General features: G+C 47.5%; 1 protein-coding gene across 3 annotated transcripts in view; it reads right to left on the minus strand.

Annotated features, from left to right (window-relative positions):
- Positions 1 to 17,838, minus strand: part of CHD3 (chromodomain helicase DNA binding protein 3) — a 195,727-nt gene that overhangs the window by 138,745 nt on the left and 39,144 nt on the right. Inside the window, exons 2-8 of one of the 3 annotated variants that reach the window (XM_075346709.1) lie at positions 11,783 to 11,910; positions 11,111 to 11,272; positions 10,892 to 11,013; positions 9,869 to 10,107; positions 9,600 to 9,724; positions 6,819 to 6,966; positions 6,490 to 6,674 (exon numbers count right to left, since the gene is read on the minus strand). In XM_075346709.1, the coding sequence (XP_075202824.1) occupies positions 6,490 to 6,674; positions 6,819 to 6,966; positions 9,600 to 9,724; positions 9,869 to 10,107; positions 10,892 to 11,013; positions 11,111 to 11,272; positions 11,783 to 11,910 (1,109 nt within the window). Of the gene's footprint in view, positions 1 to 6,489; positions 6,675 to 6,818; positions 6,967 to 9,599; positions 9,725 to 9,868; positions 10,108 to 10,891; positions 11,014 to 11,110; positions 11,273 to 11,782; positions 11,914 to 17,838 lie in introns of all 3 variants that reach the window. The other 2 variants (XM_075346710.1, XM_075346708.1) reach the window with 2 other exon arrangements.

The raw sequence follows: 17,838 nt of genomic DNA on the forward strand, positions 1-17,838 counted from the left end.
TACCTTGTCTTGGTGAAAAACCAAAAAAGGTGACTCCGAGGAGAGCGCAGCCAAATCAGAGACTCTCCTGAGAGAAGTTATGGCAACTAGAAAGGCCACCTTTTGAGAAAGACGATACAAAGAAACCTCCCTAAGGGGCTCGAAAGGGGGTTTCGGAAATACCGTGAGGACCAAGTTAAGGTCCCAGGTATCCAAGGGCCGCCGATAAGGCGGAATGATGTGAGACGCACCTTGCATGAAGGTGCGGACCTGAGCCAGCCGGGCGAGACGCCACTGGAACAGCACTGATAGAGCTGAGACTTGTCCCTTGAGAGAGTTGAGGGACAGTCCTAGCTGCAGACCGGACTGTAAAAAAAGACAGAAGGGCCGGCAACGAGAATGGCCAAGAAGAATGGCCGGAAGAGCGACACCAGGACAGGAAAATTTTCCAAGTCCTGTGATAGATCTTGACGGAGGAAGACTTACGGGCCCGAGTCATAGTGGAGATGACTTCAGGAGGAATACCAGAAGCCGTCAAAATCCAGGACTCAAGAGCCACGCCGTCAATTTGAGTGCCGCAGAATTCGGGCGGAAAAACGGACCTTGCGAGAGCAGGTCTGGACGGTCCGGAAGATGCCACGGCATCTCCACGGACAGTTGGAGCAGGTCCGGATACCAAGCTCGCCTGGGCCAGTCCGGTGCAATGAGGATGACTCGACGGCCCTCCATTCTGATCTTGCGCAGGACTCTGGGCAAGAGAGCTAGAGGGGGAAACACGTAGGACAGACGAAACTGGGACCAGTCTTGAACCAGAGCGTCCGCGGCGAAGGCCTGAGGATCGTGGGAGCGAGCCACGTAAACCGGAACCTTGTTGTTGTGACGGGATGCCATTAGGTCCACGTCCGGAGTGCCCCACTTGCGGCAGATTGACTGAAACACTGCCGGGTGCAGGGACCACTCGCCACCGTCCACGGATTGACGGCTGAGATAATCTGCCTCCCAGTTTTCTACGCCAGGGATGTGGACTGCGGATATGGTGGACTTGGAGTCCTCCGCCCATTGAAGAATGCGTTGGACCTCCAACATTGCCAGGCGGCTGCGTGTCCCGCCTTGGTGATTAATGTAGGCAACCGCTGTCGCGTTGTCTGACTGGACTCGAATGTGCCTGCCCGCCAACAGGTGGTGAAAGGCTAGGAGAGCTAGAAGCACAGCTCTGGTTTCCAGCACATTGATTGAAAGGGCTGACTCGGACGGAGTCCAGGTGCCCTGTGCTCTGTGGTGGAGATGTACCGCTCCCCAGCCGGATAGGCTGCCATCCGTGGTGAGAATCACCCAGGACGGAGTCAGGAAGGAGCGCCCTTGGGACAGGGAGAGGGGTCGAAGCCACCACTGAAGAGAGCTCCTGGTCCGTGGCGACAGAGCCACTAACCTCTGTAAGGAGGAAGGCCGCTTGTCCCAACAGCGGAGAATGTCCAGCTGCAGAGGACGCAGATGGAACTGGGCAAAGGGAACCGCCTCCATAGAGGCCACCATTTGACCCAGCACCTGCATCAGGCGCCTGAGGGAATAACGGCGGGGCCTCAGGAGAGAGCGCACCGCTAGCCGGAGAGACTGCTGTTTGATTAAGGGCAACTTCACAAGTGCCGGCAAAGTCTCGAACCGCATCCCTAGGTACGTGAGACTCTGGGTCGGAGTCAGAGTGGATTTGGAAAGATTGACAATCCACCCGAATTGGGCTAGGGTAGCGAGAGTGAGCGAAACACTCCGCTGACAGTCTGCGCTGGATGTACCCTTGACCAGAAGGTCGTCCAGATAAGGAAGCACTGCTAACCCCTGGAGGTGCAGGACCGCAATCACTGCCGCCATGACCTTGGTGAATACCCGAGGGGCCGTGGCTAACCCGAAGGGGAGAGCCACGAATTGGAAATGATCCTCTCCTATCGCAAAACGTAACCAACGCTGATGTGACACTGCGATTGGCACATGTAGATAGGCATCTCTGATGTCGATGGACGCCAGGAACTCCCCTTGGTTCATAGAGGCAATGACTGATCACAGAGACTCCATGCGAAAATGCCGCACCCGGACATGCTTGTTGAGAAGCTTGAGATCCAGGATGGGCCGGAAGGTACCGTCCTTTTTTGGAACTAGGAAGAGATTTGAGTAAAAACCTCTGAACCGTTCCTGAGCGGGAACTGGGACAATCACTCCGTTTGCCTGCAAGGACGCCACGGCCTGCGAGAAGGCGGCGGCCTTGGAGCAGGGGGGAGTTGAGAGAAAAAATCTGTTTGGAGGGCTGGAAGAGAATTCTATCCTGTAGCCGTGAGATATGATGTCTCTCACCCACTGATCGGAGACTTGCTTTAACCAAGCGTCGCCAAAGTGGGGGAGCCTGCCACCGACTAAGGACGTGGCTGGAGCGGGCCGAGAGTCATGAGGAAGCTGCCTTAGTGGCAGAACCTCCTGCGGTCTTCTGTGGACGCGCTTTTGGGTGCCAGTTGGATTTCTGATCCTTGGCTGAGTTAGCGAACGAGGCGGAAGGCTTAGAGGATGACCAGTTGGAGGAACGAAAGGAACGAAACCTCGATTGATTCCTACCCTGGGCGGGTTTCCTGGTCTTGGTTTGTGGCATGGAAGTACTCTTCCCGCCAGTAGCTTCTTTAATGATTTCATCCAGCTGTTCACCAAACAGCCGTGAACCAGCAAAAGGGAGCCCAGCAAGAAACTTCTTGGACGAAGCATCTGCCTTCCACTCTCGAAGCCACAAGATCCTGCGGATAGCAAGGGAATTAGCTGAAGCCACCACAGTGCGGTGAGCAGCCTCTAGCATGGCAGACATGGCATAAGATGAAAAAGCTGAAGCCTGAGCAGTTAAGGTAACCATCTCAGGCATAGATTCCTTGGTGAGGGAATGCATCTCCTCTAGAGAAGCAGAGATGGCTTTGAGAGCCCACACTGCTGCAAAAGTCGGGGAAAACGCGGCCCCCGCAGCTTCATACACAGATTTGGCCAGAAGGTCAATCTGACGGTCAGTGGAATCCTTAAGTGAGGTGCCGTCAGCCACCGACACAACGGTCCGGGCTGATAGCCTAGACACTGGAGGGTCTACCTTTGGGGAGTGAGCCCACTCCTTGACCACCTCAGGTGGAAAGGGAAACCGGTCATCAGAACCACGGTTTGGAAAGCGTTTGTCAGGGCAGGCCCTGGGTTTGGTCACAGCGGTCTGAAAACTGGAGTGGTTAAAGAACACACTCTTCACTCTTAGGCGAGGTAAACTGATGTTTTTCTGCCAGAGATGGTTGCTCCTCTGATACTGGCGGATTGAGATCCAGTACAGAATTAATAGAAGCAATCAAATCACTAAGATCTGAGTCACCCTCAGAGAAATCGATGGGATACATAGCCTCCGAGCCCCCAGTGAGCGCATCCTCCTCATCTTGAGAGTCAGCTCTTGAGACAGAGCCGTGGGATGGGGAGGGGGAGGAAACCCTGCGCCTTCTCTTAGAAGGACGGGGTCTGGGATCAGATGATGAATCCTCCGTGAGCTCCGATGGACGGAGGTCAGAGGATAGGAGTCCTCTGTCAAGAGTATTAGAGGCACCCTGTGAGGGGGGCTGATGCATATTCATCAAAGTCCTGGACAAAAGCCCCATGGACTCAGCAAATGACTGGGATATGGACCTAGAAAAGGACTCTACCAAGGCCGGGCGTTCAGTCACAGGTGCAGCAGCAGCCTGAGAGACCACTGGGGGTGAGACTCCAGGCTGTGGCACCGCCAAGTTAGAGCAACCATCACAATGTGGATAGGTGCTCGGCTCAGGCAGCAGGAGCTTACATGCAGTGCATGTAGAATAAAGCTTTGGAGCCTTGCTCCTTGTGTGAGACATGCTGCTGGAGTGGAGGCTTTGCAGAGAATGAACCCCAGGGAGAATATACAGAGGTCCACAACCGGAGACCGGCTGTGGCTTACCAGACCGCTGAGCGCGGTGTTATGTGCCCTCCAGATCCCGAAGCCCGGTCCCCCAGTCGCAGCACCTCAGCAGAGATGCAGAATGCAGGATGTCCAAGAGCAGAGTGAACTCTGCCTGAGAAATGGCCCACGGAGCGAAGAGAGGGGGCGGGACTAGGGGCGTTCCTATAAAAGAGCGGGAACTGGAGGGCTATAGAGACCTGCAGGGAAGGAGGGACGCCCCAGCAGTGGGGAGTGTCCCTCCCCTGTGTAGAACGGCCGCCGGGAGGAGCCGAACCTGTCCCTCTGCATGAGTGACATGTGAGGGCAGGAAAATGAAACTAGGCCTCTGGCGAAGCCAGTGCCTAAATTTAAGCGGCGAGGCCGACAAGCAGGCACCATCGGCGCGGTTCTCATTCAAAAGCTAGAGAACCCGCCGGAAAAGTTAAAACAATCACATACAGCATACTCTCCCCTTACAATAAAGAACCGGGACCCCCAACATAAACGTCTCAGGTACTTAGCTGCTGAGACGCAGGGCCATGTCCCTGGGGATGAGTGCTCCGGTCCAACAGAATCCTCAAGGGGCTGTGGATGGAGACCGGACTCCTGCCAGGCATGGAGACCGTGCTGGCTCCCACTTCAAGCCAGAGCCCAGAAGGGATGGTGAAGGAGCGCGGCATGTAAGGCTGCAGCCTTGTAAATCAACCTTAACAACACCGCCGACACAGTGGGGTGAGAAGGGACATGCCGGGAGTCCAGACATGGACCCGCTTTTCTTCAAACTCTTTCCAAAAGTCAAACAAATCAGATGAGAATGCATGTGTGGATGGATGCCTCCTGACACAAAGCAATAAACTGGCTAGGACTTGCTACCAGGGGGTGTATAAGCTCAGAGGGAGGAGCTACACTTTTAAGTGTAGTACTTTGTGTGTCCTCCGGAGGCAGAAGCTAAACACCCATGGTCTGGGTCTCCCAAAGGAACGATAAAGAAAAACAGTGAAGGCTGAGAAGCTGTAAGTGCATCGTCCAGCTTATCTTTTAATATAAAGTCTTCATTTGGATCAGTGGACATGGAAAGTGTGAAAGAAGAAACAAAACATAGAAAGGGTGAAAGAAGAAATGCAAAAAATAATGCGGCTAGGCAGGAAAAAAACAGTGAAGGCTGAGAAGCTGTAAGTGCATCGTCCGGCTTATCTTTTAATATAAAGTGTTCATATGGATCAGTGGACATGGAAAGTACGAAAGAAGAAACAAAACATAGAAAAGGAGAAGGAACAAAAGCAAAAAAACTGCGGTGGGAAAGTAAAGTATGCATATGGATCAGTGGACATAGTGCGAAAGGAGAAACAAAACATAGAAAGTGTGAAAGAAGAAACAAAAAAAAACTGCGGCGGGAAGGGAAAATTATCCCGTTTTGACATTGTGTCTGGAAGTGCATTGGGTAGTGAAGATGCACTTACAGCTTCTCAGCCTCAGGCTTTCTTTTCTCCCTTTAGCACCCTCCTCTGGCTGATTCACAGGTCAGTGGTCGTGTACCAGAGCAAACAACCTGTCAATCAAAAAGAAAATTGGGCTGCTAGGCAGGAAAAACAGTGAAGGCTAAGAAGCTGTAAGTGCATCGTCCGGCTTATCTTTTAATATAAAGTGTTCATATGGATCAGTGGACATGGAAAGTGCGAAAGAAGAAACAAAACATAGAAAGTGTGATAGAAGAAATGCAACAAAAACTGCGGTGGGAAGGTAAAGGCTTCAAATGGATCAGTGGACTTAGAAAGTGTGAAAGAAGAAACAAAACGTAGAAATTGTGAAAGAAGAAACAAAAAAAAACTGCGGGGGGGGGAAGCGAAAATCATCCCGTTTTGACATTGTGTCTGGAAGTGCATTGGGTAGTGAAGATGCACTTACAGCTTCTCAGCCTCAGGCTGTCTTTTCTCCCTTTAGCACCCTTCCCTGGCTGATTAACAGGTCAGTGGCCATGTACCAGAGCAAACAACCTGTCAATCAACCAGAGAATTGGGCTGCTAGGCAGGAAAAACAGTGAAGGCTGAGAAGCTGTAAGTGCATCGTCCGGCTTATCTTTTATAATATAATAATTATATAAAGTCTTCATATGGATCAGTGGACATGGAAAGTGTGAAAGAAGAAAAAAAACATAGAAAGTGAGAAAGAAGAAACGCCATAAAAACTGCGACGGGAAGGGAAAATGATCCAGTTTTGATGTTATGTCTGGAAGTGCATTGGCTCATGAAGATGCACTTACAGCTTCTCAGCCTCATGCTGTCTTTTCTCCCTTGTAGCACCCGCCTCTGGCTGACAGACAGGTCAGTGCAAACAATATGTCAATCAACCAGGGGAGGGTGATGCTAAGCATTAAAAACAGTGAAGGCTGAGAAGCTGTAAGTGCATCTTTCAACTTATCTTTTAAAATAAAGCCTTATGAAATATGGCTAAGTGGACATGGAAAGTGTGAAAGAAACGAAACATAGAAAATGCGAAAGAAGAAACATAAAACAAAAATGTGCAGCAAAGGAAAATGACTGGCCAGCCCTGTCACTTACACAATGGGGGCAGCTCCACTTGCCCTGAGGGGCTCGCTCTAATTCTGGCTCTAGGCACACCAGGTGATAAGCCCGGGGACAGGTGTCGCACAGGATGATCTCTCCACCTTGCTGGCAGACCTCGCAGTAGTCCTGGTGGTCTGTTTCGTAGCCCTCGCCCGCGGAGATTCCTTCCTCCACAACAACTAAAATGAAAAAAAAAAGAGAAAGTGAGAAGTTTCTGGACTGAGAAAGCGTCGACCACATCTATCTAATGGCCACAACCATGAGCCGTCCTTGATTTTTTATGCGTCGCCATCTACCGGCGGCTTCCTCTCCGGTTCTCTCACCTCTCCACATTTTACCTTTCTTCTTCTTTTTCCCGGCCGGCCTCCCTCGCTTTCTCTTTACTCGTCCTGAGCTGTCTGACGGGGCGGAGGAGCTGTGGACGCTGGAGTTCTCCTGGTCGGACACTTCTGGGGGCTCCATCTCCTCGCTCTGCGGGGACACAGTGACAGAAACGACTTATACATCTGCCGTCCTTCACAATACGCTTCTGTTACCAAAGGCCTGAATTACTATGAGGGTCTGGTCAGAGGTGTGGATTCATTGTAGAGGTCTGAATTATATTTGTAGGTTTGGACTGGGCTCCAAGGTAATTTCGGGGGTCCGATCAATTTTAGGATTATACTTTGGGGACAGCACCAATTTTATGGTTTTTCTCTTGAGTCCTAATAATTCGTAGGGGTCTGGTCTGGGGGGTTTGATTCATTTTAATGGTCTGCTCTGGGGGTCTCACCTGGGATCTAAGTAATTTTGATCTGCTCTGGGTGTTTCGATACTTTCATGGCTCTGGACTAAAGTTTGATTAATTTTAGGGATTCGGTCTGGGCACAGAATTAATTTTAAGGATCTGATCTTGGGTTCCATTAATTTAAAGAATATCAATTATTTTAGGGGTCTGGTCTGGGCTCCGAACTAATAGAGGTCAGATCTGGGCTTCGAACTAACAGGGGTCTCGTCTGAACTCCAAACTAAAAGGGGTCTGGTCTGAACTCCAAACTAATAGGGGTCTCGTCTGAACTCCAAACTAATAGGGGTCTCGTCTGAACTCCAAACTAATAGGGGTCTCGTCTGAACTCCAAACTAATAGGGGTCTCGTCTGAACTCCAAACTAATAGGGGTCTCGTCTGAACTCCAAACTAATAGGGGTCTCGTCTGAACTCCAAACTAATAGGGGTCTCGTCTGAACTCCAAACTAATAGGGGTCTCGTCTGAACTCCAAACTAATAGGGGTCTCGTCTGAACTCCAAACTAATAGGGGTCTCGTCTGAACTCCAAACTAATAGGGGTCTCGTCTGAACTCCAAACTAATAGGGGTCTCGTCTGAACTCCAAACTAATAGGGGTCTCGTCTGAACTCCAAACTAATAGGGGTCTCGTCTGAACTCCAAACTAATAGGGGTCTCGTCTGAACTCCAAACTAATAGGGGTCTCGTCTGAACTCCAAACTAATAGGGGTCTCGTCTGAACTCCAAACTAATAGGGGTCTCGTCTGAACTCCAAACTAATAGGGGTCTCGTCTGAACTCCAAACTAATAGGGGTCTCGTCTGAACTCCAAACTAATAGGGGTCTCGTCTGAACTCCAAACTAATAGGGGTCTCGTCTGAACTCCAAACTAATAGGGGTCTCGTCTGAACTCCAAACTAATAGGGGTCTCGTCTGAACTCCAAACTAATAGGGGTCTCGTCTGAACTCCAAACTAATAGGGGTCTCGTCTGAACTCCAAACTAATAGGGGTCTCGTCTGAACTCCAAACTAATAGGGGTCTCGTCTGAACTCCAAACTAATAGGGGTCTGGTCTGAACTCCAAACTAATAGGGGTCTGGTCTGAACTCCAAACTAATAGGGGTCTGGTCTGAACTCCAAACTAATAGGGGTCTGGTCTGAACTCCAAACTGATAGGGGTCTGGTCTGAACTCCAAACTAATAGGGGTCTGGTCTGAACTCCAAACTGATAGGGGTCTGGTCTGAACTCCAAACTGATAGGGGTCAGATCTGAACTCCAAACTGACAGGGGTCAGATCTGAACTCCAAACTGATAGGGGTCAGATCTGAACTCCAAACTGATAGGGGTCAGATCTGAACTCCAAACTGATAGGGGTCTCGTCTGAACTCCAAACTGATAGGGGTCAGATCTGAACTCCAAACTAATAGGGGTCTCGTCTGAACTCCAAACTAATAGGGGTCTCGTCTGAACTCCAAACTAATAGGGGTCTCGTCAGAACTCCAAACTAATAGGGGTCTCGTCTGAACTCCAAACTAATAGGGGTCTCGTCTGAACTCCAAACTAATAGGGGTCTCGTCTGAACTCCAAACTAATAGGGGTCTCGTCTGAACTCCAAACTAATAGGGGTCTGGTCTGAACTCCAAACTGATAGGGGTCAGATCTGAACTCCAAACTGATAGGGGTCAGATCTGAACTAATAGGGGTTTGGCTTGGGCTCCAAATTAATTTTAGGGGTCTGGTCTGCAGATTGATTAATTAGACGTTTGGTTTGGAGGACCACCTGATTTACTTCAGAAGCTTCTCTGCGGCCAAAGTTAACTTTAGGGGTCTTCTCTGTGACCATAATTAATTATATGGAGTTCTGTCATAATAACTAGGTTGAGGGTCTGAATAATTTTTGGAATCTGATTTTTGGTCTGAATAATTTTGAGAGATTGATCTAGGGGCCATTTTATATTTAGGGTCTACAAATCTGAATTATTTTAGGGGTCTGGTCTGAGTTTCACAATCTAATTTTGGGGATCTTATTAATTTTAGGGGTCATGGGCAGGATCGGACGCTCATAATTTTACTGGTTTCTTCTGGAGTCCTGATTCATCTTAGGGACTAATCGAAGGGTAAAAAATAATTTTAGGGCTTTTGAATGAGTTTTGGGGGTCTATGGTCCTATATAATTTTGAGGGGTCGTCTGAATCAATTTACTAGATTGCTAAAAATTTAGTAAGTGTGTATAAAACATCCACACACAGAGATTCGGGGACGGGCAGTGCCTGTGAGCCCCTTATCTCTGCAGTAGAGCATAGGGGGGACCTCCAGGACACCGATCCACCGGTGAACGTACCGAGCTGCCGGCTTTCCGTTTCACACCACCCAGCTTAATCTTCAGCAGGGCCATCTTCTTCTTGCCGGGCTTCCTCTTGGGCTCGGACATCCGGGTGCTCTTGTAAGGCTTCTTGTGCCCTGGGCCTGAGACAGAGATAACAATGAGCTGATGATCTGGAGAGTAGACATGGGGGCTGGGGTGGCAATGCTCTGCAGGAATGGCCAAAGAGGTATCATAAAGGGGCTCGTCATGCTTTTGCCATGGACCAGCTGCTCCTCAGGGCTCACCCTTGCCCTCCTTGGTCTTGGCTCTGCGGATTGGCACTGCTGGGGGAACGTTGGCAGAAGCAGGGAGGGTGATGGTCACTTGCTCGGCCACCGCCGCTGCAGCCGCTGCCGCCGCCGCTGCCACTGCCGCAGGGGACGACTTGAAAGGGTTGTTGGCACTAAATTCCCGCCACTTGGCACCCAGAATGGTCATCATCTTGGACATTGGAATTTTGGGGTTCTTCTTGGCAATGAGAGGCCTAAAGGTACACAGTGACAAAAAGCCATGGGTCTATCCCTCTAATTACAGGGCGACATTATGCAGGGAAACAAAAGCCGAAGACATCCATAGAGTGAGGAAGACAGAAGCCACAACTCAAGAGCGGCAATGTGACAGAAGCGAGATTTACACCTGAGCCGTTACGGACAGAAAAAGACAGTGCCAGTACAACGCACAAGCACCGCCCACTAACGGGTGACACATACAACTAGCCACGCCCACTGACGGGTGACACAGAACTAGCCACGCCCACTGACGGGTGACACAGAACTAGCCCCGCCCACTGAAGGGTGACATATAGAATTAGCCACACCCACTGAAGGGTGACATATAGAACTAGCCCCGCCCACTGAAGGGTGACATATAGAAAAAGTAGCAATGAGTCTGCACCACCCAACGCAAGGTGATACCATGATAGACACAATACGGAGAGTGCTCTGCCCTCTCGATATAGAGACATGGACAGGTACGAGGCTCTATGAGTCTACTCCCTCTATAACAGCTATGAGTCTCCTCCCCCTGCAGGGTGCTAGGAAGAGCTATGAGTCTCCTCCCCCTGCAGGGTGCTAGGAAGAGCTATGAGTCTCCTCCCCCTGCAGGGTAATAGGAGGAGCTATGAGTCTCCTCCCACTGCAGGGTGATACAGACAGACTGAAGCTATGAGATTGCCCCTTCTATAGCAGGGTGATACAGAGACATATACAGGAGTGTGCTCCCCGGAAGGTGACGGTGACATATATAGAGCAGGACAGTCACCCCAGTACCTCATGAACTGGCTGAAGGCTTTGTAGTTTGTTAGGGTGTGATAATCGTCCTCTGTAAACACGTGATCCACGTCCTCCAGGCCCCAGCTGGCCAGCAGCACCGCGGAGGACTTCTGCTCCACCTGAGAGGATATAAGAAGCGTGGACACGTATTACTGACCCGTGCACCATGCAGCGCTTCTCCTGACAAGCACTGACCGCAGAGCTCAGGGAACCAACCTTGCGCTCTTCCACCACCTCCTCTTTCTTCCTCTTTTTGGTTTTCCTCTCTTTCTTTTCTTTGTGTTTCTTTTTTCTTTTCTTTCCACCAGCCTCAAAGTCGCTATCCTGAGAGACATGATCTGCGATCCCCTCGTCCCATTTAAGGTCGTCATCGCTTTCCTGTAAAAGGTAGATAAAGGTAAAAAAAAAAAAGAAGTAAACATTTTACTTCCTGTTTCTGTATCTGTTTTACTTCCTGGTTCTGTATCTGTGTAGGGTAAAAAAAAAAAGTAAAAGTGTTTCTTCCTTGTATTGTATCTGCGTTGGGTACAAAAAAGAACAGAGTAAAAGTTTTACTTCCTGGTTCTGTATCTGTGTGGGGTAAAAAAAAAAAAAAAGGAGTGAAAGTTTTACTTCCTGGTTCTGTATCTGTGTAGGGGAGACAAAGCTGCAGGTAAAATCAGGAAGAGAGAATACAATTTGCCACTGACGTGTATCTGCCTGTATAGCCTTCCAGTGACCCTGGGGGAAGGGGGCAGGGTGTTTACAGAAACGTTTTCTCATGTTAACACCCTCTCAGTCATTTTTAAAGAAAGGTCACCAAATTTATCATTTCTCCAATGCCAGTTTTGTGTCGTAAAAGTTACAATTTACAGAACATGTCATGAGAACAAGAATGAAATTCCTCACAGGCTTTTTGCGTTTCCGCTCCTTTATGACTCGTGGTGCTCTTTCTTTGCTTTTGTCTTTCTTCTTAGGTCCCCTTTTTTTCTTGACGATGATCTCGGGAGAAGGAACTGGAGACAACTCTTCATCGTCTGCTAAAAAAAAAAAAATAAGAGATTTTAAAGAATTACAAAAGCTCAATAGTACAAGCTAATACATTTTGTAATATTTCTGTGAGAAATCGGTTTCTTTTTCCACTTATGAGCCACCTCTCCTTTTCATACCTTGTGAACGAATCAGTTTCTTTGAAAAAACTGCTAGAAAATACCTCTTGCTCATAAAATATTGCCACTGAGGGATCAGATTGTAACTACTCATAGAAGTCAGTGGAGAGGAGGTAGTCACAATGACTATGAGATAGCAGGAAACCAGGGTTCCTATGCTGACCCTCAAACTAGGGGGCGCTATGCTATCCCTGATGATTTAGGGTCATCATCACTTTCCTATAAAAGGTAGATAAAAGTTAAAAAAAAGAAGAGTAAAAGTTGTTCTTCCTGGTTCTGTATCTGTGTAAGAGAGATGAAGGATACTCCTGATGGTGGAGATGCCCGAGTCTCCTTCCTGGCCCTGTTCCTGACCAGTCCTGATCTGATACCCCTTCCCCAGGGAGGGACCAGACAGGAGTATGATGAAACCCACAAAAATAGACAGACAGGGGAAACCAAAGCTCTGTCACTCAGCACGCACACACACACATAAAGGTAAAGACAATAACAGATTAGGAGAAAAACAAGAGCAGGGAGGAAACTACAAGACGACATGGGTAAACTTCACAACCACTCCAAGCAAAAAGCAACAGTTTCACCAGAAAGTCTGGGAAACCAGGGTTCCTATGTTGACCCTCAAACTAGGGGGCCCTATACTATCCCTGATGACTTAAGGTCATCATCGCTTTCCTGTAAAAGGTAAATAAAAGTTAAAAAAAAAAAAAGAGAGAGTACAAGTTTTACTTCCTGGTTCTGTATCTGTGTAGGGGAGATGAAGGATACTCCTGATGGTGGAGATGCCCGAGTCTCCTTCCTGGCCCTGTTCCTGATCAGTCCTGATCTGATACCCATTCCCCAGGGAGGGACCGGACACCAGTATGATGAAACCCACAAAAATAGACAGACAGGGGAAACCAAAACTCTGTCACTCAACACACACACACACACACGCACACACACACACACACAAAATTTAAAGACAATAACAGATTAGGAGGAAAACAAGAGCAGGAAGGAAACTACAAGATGACAGGGGTAAACTTCACAACCACTCCAAGCAAAAAGCAACACTTTCACCAGAAAGTCTGGGACACAAAAGCTCAAAGACCACCAGAGAGTAAACTATAGCTGGCATGGGTAGAAGATTTCATCAAGCATAAATAGGAGGGGAGCAGATGTGATTGGCTTCCCCACCACATGTGATCACAGGAGCCTAACAAGCAGACTAGCAGAGATTAACTCCCGCCAGCCTGCCTACGAATTAGCACACAGCAGGTCGACACCCGAGTCTGCCTGTGTTGATCCCAGACACCAGAGAAACCATCGGGCGGAGTGTGAACAGAGCCCGACGTCTCCACGACAGTCGGCGCAGTTTGTGCAAAACTCCGTGTGACAGGAGTAACGTGAAAGGGAAAGAATCACCGTCGAAGCTGATGCCATCTAGTAAGTGTTTTATCTCATCCTGGAGCTTGATTCACGGCTGCGCTGCTCAGTACTGATGTATGATGTTCTCCAAGCTGCTGTGACTTCTGTATAGGTGCCACATAGAGAAAGGAGAGCAGGAATCCCTCATATCTGTTTGTTTTGTCTATAGGTAACACCTCAGCAGGAAGTCACCACTCAATAGCTCAGAGACAACTGGAAATTATAAAGTCTGCAGAGAGGGATGACACTTAAATCAGCAAGTTGGACCGGCAGCACAGTGAGGGGTCAAGTTACAGACAATATTACTGTATGGAGAAGGGAAGGGTGAAGGAAGAATCAAAAAAAGGTAGTGGCAGACAAGACAAGCAGATCCTGCTGCAGTGAGTAATTTCTCTTATCCCAGAGCTGCATTCACAGACACACCGCTCAGTGTTTTCCTGTATAATATACCCCATGCTGCTACTGCTGCATCTGAACAAGCCCTACATAGAAGTAGGAAAGCAAAGATCCCTCATGTCCGTGTATGGGAGAAATAATAACGACTACTTTCCATTCAGTAGCTCAGAGACAACTGAAAATTATAGATTCTGCAGAGGAAGGACTCTCAAATCCGCCAGATGGACTGACAGCACAGTCAGGGGTCCCGTTACAGAGCATATTATAGTGTATGGAGAGGGGAGGGTAGCGGGAGAGAGAAAACTGGCAGAGGCAGACAATACAGGCAGATCCTGCTGCTGTTAGTGATTATTCCAGAGCTGTATGCACAGCCACACAGCTTAGTTTTCCTGTATATATATATATATATATATATATATATATATATATATATATATATATATATATATATATATATATATTTCCTGTAATATACCCTATGCTGCTACTGCTACTTCTGAACATGAGCTGCATACAAAAAGGAGAGCAGAAGCCCTCATGTCCATGTATGAGAGACATAATAGCAGCTACTCTCCACCCAGTAGCTCAGAGACAATTGAAAATTGTAGATTCTGCAGAAAGGAAAGAGACTCAGGCAGAACAGTGAGGGGACAAGTTACAGAGCATATTATACTCTATGGAGAGAGGAGAGTAGAGGAAGAGTAAGAAAACACAGAAAAGGCAGACAATACAGGCAGATCCACTTAGTAATTTAGCTTATCCCAGAGCTGTATGCACAGCTACACAGCTCAGTTTTCATGTATAATGTCCTCCATGCAATAACTGCTTTCATATATGTGCTATGTAGAAATAGGAGAGCAGGGATCCCTTATGTCCGTGTATGTAAGACATAATAGTAGCTACTCTCCACCCAGTAGCTCAGGGACAACTGAAAATTATAGATACTGCAGAGAGGAACGAGACTCCGGCAACACAGTGAGGGGACAAGTTACAGAACATACTGTACTTTATGGAGAGGGATGAGTGAAGGGCGAATCAAAAAAAGAAAGATGGAGACAATATATGCAGATACTGCTGAAGGTAGTGAGTAATTTAGCTTATCCCGGAGCTGTATGCACAGCCACACAGCTCAGTTTTCATGTATAATGTCCTCCATTCTGAAACAACTGCTTTCAAATATGTGCTATATAGAAATAGGATAGCAGGAATCCCTCATGTCCATGTATGAGAGACATAATAACAGCTACTCTCCACCTAGTAGCTCAGAGACAACTGAAAATTACAGATTCTGCAGACAGGAAAAAGACTCATGCAGCAGAGGGGTCAAGTTGCAGAGCATATTATACTCTATGGAGAGAGGAGGGTAGAGGGAGTAGGAAAAAAGAAAAAGAAAGACAAACAGGCAGATCCAGTTAGTGTGTAATTAATTCTCCCAGAGCTGTATGCACAGCTACACAGCTCAGTTTTCCTGTATAAGGTCCTCCATGCTGCAACAACTGCTTTCACATATGTGCTATATAGAAATAGGAGAGCAGGGATCTCTTATGTCCGTGTATGTAAGACATAAAAGTAGCTACTCTCCACCCAGTAGCTCAGGGACAACTGAAATCAGGCAACACAGTGAGGAGTCAAGTTACAGAACATATGGTACTTAATGGAGAGGGATAAGTGAAGGAATAATTAAAAAAAAAAAAAAAGGTAAGAGGCAGACAATACAGGCAGATCCTTCTGCAGTTAGTAATTTAGCTTATCCCGGAGCTGTATGCACAGCTACACAGCTCAGTTTTCCTTTATAATGTTCTCCATGCTGCAACTACTTATGAACATGTGCTACATAGAAATAGGCGAGCAGGGATCCCTTATGTCAATGTATGTGAGACATAATACCGTAGTAGCTACTCTCCACCCAGTAGCTCAGAGACAACTGAAAATTATAGATTCTGAGCACAGAGGAAGGACAGTCAAATCCGCAAGATGGACCGACAGCACAGTGAGGGGTCAAGCCACAGAGCATATGTACTCCAGGAGGAAGGATAAAAAAAAAAAAATCAAAAAAAGAAAGAGGGAGACAATAAAGGCAGATACTGCTGCAGTTAGTGAGTAATTAAGCTTCTCCCAGAGCTGTATGCACAGACACACAGCTCAGTTTTCATGTATAATGTCCTCCATGCTGCAACAACTGCTTTAAAATATGTGCTATGTAGAAATAGGAGAGCAGGGATCTCTCATATCCGTGTATGGGAGACATAATACCTGCTACTCTCCATCCACTAGCACAGAGACAACTAAACATTATAAATTCTACAGACAGGAAAAAGATTCAGGCAGCAGAGTGAGGGAACACGTTGCAGAACATATTATATACTCTATGGAGAGAGGAGGTAGAGGAAGAGTAGGGAAAAAGGCAGATCCAGTTAGTGAGTAATTTAGCTTATCCCGTAGCTGTATGCACAGCTGCACAGCTCAGTTTTCATGTATAATGTCCTCCATGCTGCAACAACTGCTTTCAAATATGTGCTATATAGAAATAGGAGAGCAGGGACCTCTCAAAACCGTGTATGGGAGACATAATAGCAGCTACTCTCCACCCACTAGCACAGAGACAACTGAAAATTATAGATTTTGGAAAGAGGAAGGACACTCAAATCTGCAAGATGGACTGACAGCACAGCACAGTGAGGGGTCAAGTTTCAGAACATACTGTACTATATGGAGAGGGAAGAGTGAAGGAAAATAAATAAAAGAAAGAAGGAGGCAAGAAAGGCAGACCCTGCTGCAGTTAGTGAGTAATTTAGCTTATCTCAGAGCTGTATGCACAGCCACACAGCTCAATTTTCCTGTTTAACATCCTCCATGCTGCAACAACTGCTTTCCAATATGTACTATATAGAAATAGGGGAGCAGGGATCCCTTGTGTCTGTGTGTGTTGTGTATTGGAGACATCACAACAGCGAGTCTTCACCCAGTAGCTCAGAGACAACTAAAAATTATAGAAGCAACAGACAGGAAAAAGACTCAGGCAGCACAGTAAGGGGTCAAGTTACAGTGTATATTATATACTCTATGGAGAGAGGAGGGTAGAGGAAGAGAAGGACAAAAGAAAAAGGCAGATCCAGTTAGTGAGTAATTTAGCTTATCCCGGAGCTGTATGCACACCCACACAGCTCCATTTTCCTGTATAATGTCCTGCATGCTGCAACAACTGCTTTTGAATGTGCTATATAGAAATAGGAGAGCAGGGATCCCTTATGTGTGTGCTGTGTATGGGAGACATCATAGCAGCTAGTCTTCACCCACTGGCTCAGAGACAACTGAAAATTTGAGATAAAGCCTGCGGAGGGAAAAACTTCTGAACATGCAGGATACAAGTTATACAACGGTCAGAAATAATATTATCCCTCATGGCCCACGGTGCCATGTTTGTCCGTCTGCTACATAACGGGTCAAATCACATGGAGCTAGGGCCCCTGGATGAAGGGTAGATCTGTACACATAGGGGGCATGCGCCGGACACCATTTGTGGTCCGGGAAGCCCGAATGTCCGATTCTAGCTTATTCATAGCCACCATGGTATAATAAAAATGGAAAGAAAAAAAAAACACTCGGTGGCTAATTGCCAGGTAGATGGATTACCAGGGCCCATTATACTTGCAAATTAAGCAGTCACACATAACTCATTACATCTGAGCTGAGACGTGTGCATTGTGTCAGCCAAATTGGCTATAAGTATTCTCCAGGGGCTGAGAAAGAATAGGATGACACTCGCAGAACGAGAAAGTCTTAAAGTGCGCCTCCGACTATGAGAAATCCAAGACATAAGGAGGATTAGAGAACCACATGCCCTTCACAGCCTCAGAAGACAAGTGATGACATTCTTTACTACCTGCCGCTGCCACTAGGGGGCGCTCAGTCGCTTCCTGAAGACAAGATTTGTTATTGTAGTGGTGGTCGGTAACCTAGGCAACGAGCAGTAAACAATAGAATTAAAAATTC

Source organism: Anomaloglossus baeobatrachus, chromosome 4, assembly GCF_048569485.1.
Source record: "Anomaloglossus baeobatrachus isolate aAnoBae1 chromosome 4, aAnoBae1.hap1, whole genome shotgun sequence".
In the NCBI taxonomy this organism is placed as follows: domain Eukaryota; kingdom Metazoa; phylum Chordata; class Amphibia; order Anura; family Aromobatidae; genus Anomaloglossus; species Anomaloglossus baeobatrachus.